The sequence below is a fragment of the Anneissia japonica genome, unplaced genomic scaffold, assembly GCF_011630105.1.
Source record: "Anneissia japonica isolate Jap-2015-1 unplaced genomic scaffold, ASM1163010v1 scaffold287909_len199859_cov185, whole genome shotgun sequence".
Lineage (NCBI taxonomy): Eukaryota > Metazoa > Echinodermata > Crinoidea > Comatulida > Comatulidae > Anneissia > Anneissia japonica.
In genome coordinates, this window is record NW_022688465.1 from 190227 (window position 1) to 196546 (window position 6320).

General features: G+C 38.2%; 1 protein-coding gene across 1 annotated transcript in view; it reads right to left on the minus strand.

Moving 5' to 3' along the window:
* LOC117121762 (focadhesin-like) overlaps positions 1-6320 on the minus strand; it is a 39424-nt gene that overhangs the window by 31050 nt on the left and 2054 nt on the right. The window contains exons 4-10 of the mRNA XM_033267074.1: positions 5633-5734; positions 4739-4943; positions 4199-4313; positions 3764-4167; positions 2142-2348; positions 1318-1448; positions 304-489 (exon numbers count right to left, since the gene is read on the minus strand). Of these exons, the coding sequence (XP_033122965.1) occupies positions 304-489; positions 1318-1448; positions 2142-2348; positions 3764-4167; positions 4199-4313; positions 4739-4943; positions 5633-5734 (1350 nt within the window). The remainder of the gene's footprint in view (positions 1-303; positions 490-1317; positions 1449-2141; positions 2349-3763; positions 4168-4198; positions 4314-4738; positions 4944-5632; positions 5735-6320) is intronic.

Consider the following 6320-nt stretch of genomic DNA (forward strand, 5'->3'; position numbering starts at 1 on the left):
TTCTGTTACTACACTCGCCACTTACATGTAACGATGCTTTACAAGCTAATTCTCTTATTGAGGCTTAGGGAGTGGAGTTGATTTTGTCATGAGAGAAAGTCCTGTTACAGGAACTGAACCCAGGACCTTGGGATTAGAAGAAAAGCATCTTAACTATAGTAAGCTATAATTCAACTCCACTCGAAAATACTAAAAATGTACAGTAGTTTTCATTTGAATAGTTAGCTGCGCATTCTCAATTTTTGTACCCCTCACAACACCCCCCCCCCAGGCCAAAACCAGTCTATGCCACCGAGTACCAACCTTTGATCCTGTTGCAGCTTAGGTGCCAGCAGATTCCAAGTAGACCGAATGTCCACTACTTCAGCCTCACACAGAGCACAGAGCCCCTCCAAGGCAAAGCTTGCTGGGATAGCATGATGATCCTCAGGATAATTATTGAGAATAGTTGACAATGAATGCACAAGATCAGCTCCATGTTGGAATGGTCTGCAAGAAAACAAAGAACAAATGAAGACATTGAGAATAGTTGATAAAATTACACAAAATCAACTCCCCACATACTTGATTGGTTACCAAAAAAAAATTAACTGCTGTATGTAGCACCCTACACTCACTATTGTATATGTAGCAGAATATAAAATTGTTTGTTTATTGTTTTTCCACACACATTTTAGTAAGCTTAACACTCTGACTGCCAGGGGTTATTGAAAAAATAGTATCAGCCACCTCCAGATATTTTAGCAAATTTAACACTTTTCCGAAGCTCGTTGAGAGTGCGTATGTGATCAGATTGACATGTAGTGAATACTACAAGAACTACAAACATCTTAGCTTTACAATGGTACCGAACACTTTATTCTAATCACAATCAGTGACTCGTAAGAGTAAAATGAAAATGACTCACTTTTGGAAATTTATGCAATTTCGCACAACGAAGCTTAGATAATCGTGATTTTGTGAAAGTACATCAATACCGCTACGCTCAATGTAAACAAACAGATAGTGAAATACTTACGGTGGAGACTGAATATAGCGTTCAAATTGTTAGTACATGTCGGCAATTACCCCATCTATCGGATGAAACATGGAGATCTCTGTGTTTGGCGGTCAAGCGTTGTGTTACCAAACACGGAGATCTAGATGTTTGGCGGGCAGAGTGTTAAGATAATATATGCAATATAAGTTATAAATAATAAAAAATTGACTGAGAAGGGGAAAAAATAAGTAAATAAAAGTGTCTGAACAGAGAGGAAAATAAGTTTAAAAAAAACTTTACGGCATATCGCTACATTTAAAATCTATGCATAAATATACCTTGTTTTGCATATGTCTTTGATGGATGCTGTCTTTGCCAGTAACTCTTCATTATACTCGAAAGGTTTGCACTGAGTTTCTTGATGTTTCTCAAGGTTTATCATCTTTTGAAGATGAGGAAAACAACGATCCTAATAAAAGACAATGAAATTAATGGATAATGTGGATCTGTGGCTTGGTGGATTAAGAATAAGATACCTGCCTCCAGAGTATACCTATGGGTTCTGACCCGATTTTACCTAATAGATCTGAAAAGTATCAGTTTCAGTGACATCACCATTCATGATGACATCACCAAACCTGATTAGGAGATTCTGATCAGATGATTGATGCTGTCACCAGTATAGAAGTGTATCAGCATTTTATTTGTCACCGAAACTGATCACTTAGTTAGAATTGGCTGCATGATAGTAGGGTAAGAGGTGCTGGCAGGGGAAATTAGATGATTCTTAAATATTTTCCTGCTCATTTTCAGTGGGATGTTAAAACACTTTCTGGTGTATGATGTCTTTCCTATGCTTTACTTCAAGCATAGTGAAAAATCAGTGTGGCGCAGCATGTAAGGCACTGTGCTTTCAATCGGAAGGCAGGTGGTTCGAGAAGGATGCTTAACCATCTGCTTGTGTCCTTGGGCAAGAAACTTAGTCTGCATTTGCCTCTCTTCACCCAGAAGTCAAAAAATGGGTGAATGATTCAAAATGAAATAGTAGTGCTAGAGGAGGTTGCACATTATGTACGAATGATTCTGTACCAGGGAAAAAAGTGCCTTGATAGCTCAGACTCTCATTAATTGCCATTAATATAAAAAATTGTGCTAAGCCTACCTGTAGTTTCCATAAAACTGTCAGCAACCTTATTGACACAGCGTACATATCAGTGTTTGCTCCTAGCGACTGAATTACCTTCAACACTGGTGAAATGCAGTACCTATGAGTGGCAGTCTGGGGGATAGCATTCACAACTTTCAGAGTAACTGCAGGTCGCTCTTCGACTCCAAGTAAGTATAGTAATAAGGTTAATATACTGGGTGCCTGTAAAATATAATAATTGTGGCAAAGACAAGCCAAGCCAAACCAGTCACTCATCGCAAAATCAATTTTTAGTTATTAATACAGAGTTAAGCAGTAAAATTAGAGCTATAAAATGGTAAAAGAATCTGACATTTCGTTATGAAGTTACAGGAGTTTAAACATACAGCTGTTTAAAGAACAATATTTGAGAAATCAGTCTTCAAAGTTTACGATTTCAGGCATTTCTTAGGCAGAAACCAGCACCAAATCATTAAATATTAATGTTTTAACATGGAAAATGAGGAAACCAACAGTATGATGTAAAGGTTAGTTTAGTGCAATAAAATAGATTTCCAAAATTTTGACATTCCAGCTTGTTTTGGCCATTATCTCCAAAACAGGATTTGCGATGAGCGACTGGTTGGCTTGTCTTTGCCACAATTATTTAAAAATATGAATCTCTACATTTTGGAGTAGCTTATAGCAGTTCAGCTGGAGGTAGCCACTGTATGTGCTGAACTGTGGAGATCTTTTTAGGCTTTTCAGGGTTGCATTTTTATTGCTACTCATTTTTGTGTTTGAGCTTGAGGGCTGAAATGCTAAATTACATTAGCACAATATCTTTGAGATGAGACATTTGAGCTGTTATTGCTGCGTAATATCATATGGTCCATGTTTTAAGAATTAAATTTAACTTTGATTATTGTACAGATGACACATTTTCTTTCTGTGAGAAAAAGAATTTACATAGATTATTTCGACTGCTATCAACAATTAGGTCTAATGCCACCCTGACACTTGCACGATTTTCGTACCCCCACTGGCGAGCACTTCGCGGGAACGAGCGTGAGGAGTATGTGAAGGGTGCGGGTGTGCATGCCATGTCGTAGAGAGAATTTGGAAATGTTCAAAAATGCGGCACGAATCAATGTTCATGCCGTGAACACTGTGCGAATTCGGCACGAACACTGCCGACAGTGCGTGTCAATGAAGAATGCTCTTCCTCTTGCTGCCTTTTCTCCTGCTCTTCTAGAAGTAATAGTCCTGCAGCTGCCAGATATAGACACCTTCTCTGTTCTGTAATAACACTGTCTCTGTGATTCAGCATGTTGTATCGTCCACAGCGATCCCTAAGAAAAATCTACGCTATGTATATAGCGTGCCGCCAGGAGGGACAAAGCGCGACCAAAAATTGCCACGGCGACTTCACCCATGAGCGAAGTCGTTGGGACAATGCGTGTCGAACCATGAGCGAAGTCGTTGGGGCAATGCGTGTCGATGCGGGAAGAAAAGAACAGGCCGCAAATAGGGCTTCACGCTCCGCTGAATACCACCGAAATGGCACGCCTTGCCACAACGCTTTGTGCGGCAATGTGGGGACAAAAGTCGTGGAAGTGTCAGGGTGGTATTAATCAAAACATAGTAGAAGACCATACCTTTGAGGGATTCAACCTAGCAATGGCCAGTAAAGTCTCTAGACACCCATCTATCTGATCCTCATCTCTTCTCATCAGGAGGGATGCTACAACCATCGTCACATACTCCGACACAGATTTCGCACAGCTCAATTTTGACTGAATCACGGACAACCATTCATGTACAGCTTTTTTGCTGTCATGGAGAACTAACAGTAAGTGTGTATATGTTTTGATGTCTACGTAGGAAGGACATAAACTTATTCCAGACTGACTTTCAGTATTTACTTCACACTTGGATGAATCTATCCCATAATTTCTATCTTCTGATTGGTTTTTTTGAATAAGACTGAGACAATATGTAGCTTTCTTCTCGATCCTTGACAGCTGGTCCCCATGTACTGACGGTGACACAGGAGGTGATGCAACATCTAGATGTGTATAAGAGACAGGTACCTATGAGTGGCAGTCTGGGGGATAGCATTCGTTTATCGTTTTGAATAGTTAACAAGATATTTGTGAACTGGCCGATAAATGTTGTAACTTCTGCCATATGTTGTGGAAGAGAAATCTGAGAGAAATAAAGAAAGACAATTAATAATTTAAGTTTAGTGCTTGAATCAGACCACTAATACAAGACACCCTTTTGCAGTTGGTCCCAAGTCCCTTTGCGAGATGCGGGAGTCTCTCAGAAATCCAAAAACCCAACTGAACACTACTTCATTTCCCAAAAAATTTGGGTCACCAAAATAATTAGGAATTGCAAATCTTTCTAGGATTATAATAAAAAATTAGATTTTATATCATGCTAAAAAAAGTATAGTATGGAAAACTATGCAAATAAGTAATATAAAACACCACTGGTGCCTAAATAGTTCTCACTGATTAAGAAAAAATTTAGCGATTGGAATCCAGTCTACATATTGCCTGGACTTTGCTTGAGAACTCTTGTTTTATAGTATCCATCACTACAATTTATTGTACAGTAACTCCTACCTGTAAGGCAGGTATACATTTTACGAAGAAGTTGATAATTGTTTGAGAGAGTACTCCCTCATCGTATTGACTTTCCACAGAGCATTGTTGAAGGAGGCTGTTGTAGAGGGCTGCTCGCAAACCAGCATATTCTAACGACTGCCCAGGTTCCAGAAACAGATACTTTAGGAAAGGTTCTAACATAGGTATAATGTATGGCCGAATGCTGAAATAAAAAATATGTAGAAAAATATAATGATGAGTAATAACGTTTTAAATAAAGTGTGTTAAAAAATGAAGTAAACTGGAGTACATGAAAAAAGTTTGTTTGGCATGTGCAGGTGATTTTTTTTAAGTGAGGATTCTCCCTCTCAAGACAGTAAGCAAAATATCTATTCTGTTCGATATTTTTTGTCTTGCGAGGTAGAACTATCTGGGCCTAAAACTCTGATCAGAGCATGCGTTTGTACTTTGTTATAAAAAATGTTCACAGCAAACTCACAAGATCCCCATAGGTGAGTTGGTCGCCGGGGGTGAGGCCGACGTGTGTACTCTTCATGAGGGACTTTCCCTTAGGAAGATTTTTTTAAAGAGTACAGTATGACCCTTCCTATTCTAACCGATAGGACTCTAGAAAGCATTCTGTACATAATGCTAAAAAGTAAGCCCAGAAAAGCATGGTTAAAAACAATGACCAAATCACAATTCTTAGGCTTATATTAAACCATGTGAATATAAAGTCCAATGTAGGTCGATCGCGAAAATGATAAATTGTTCCATAACTTGATGAATTGAGTTGCTTATTCCTCCATGAATAAAGACTTAAAGCCAGGCTCTGGATGAATAAAAAAATTGGATACGTTGTAAAACTGATTTTTAGATAAAGAATGAGATAGTGGCAAATAATGGTGTTACCTTTTATCTGTTAAGCTTAGAAGGTGTTGTACTTGATGGAGGATGACAGGCCAGTTGTTAGGACGACTCATAAGACAGGTGATCAACGGGTGAGGATGAGACCTGAAGGCAGAAATAGTAAAAAAAGTTCAGATACTGAACTTTTTATGATCCTTCTCTAAAAGGTAAGTTCTCTTGTATGAAATTTCAAAAAACATTTTTGATGCCCAAGCACAGTGATGTGGTCCCCACACATCCCACTAGATATGCCACTTTGACCTTTTCAATTCAAATTCAAAAAGACATTTATTTTCTTCCAGTTGCAGTCAAATAGTAGTAAAAAATCATTAACAACAATAGGTTTATGAGACAAAAGAACAAAATCAAAACGAGAAGATTTAAAAAAACAAAGGCCTAAACACAAAGTCACAAAAACACAGAGAGACACAAACAAAACAACACATACCCACACTTGCATGACAACAGAAATTGCAGTTTCATGGAGCAGCGATGGGTTTATTCGACTGGTTCATTTCGTTGAGTACGAATTTTCGTTGAGTATTATTTTCATTTGACTGGTTCGTATAACAGACTTCGTTGACAACGAAAATTAATGTAACCAGAATGCATTAATCAGCGTTATGCATGTGACCAAAAAAATATGGCCGATTGGTCAGTTTAGCAACAACATTTGCGTTAATATAATTTA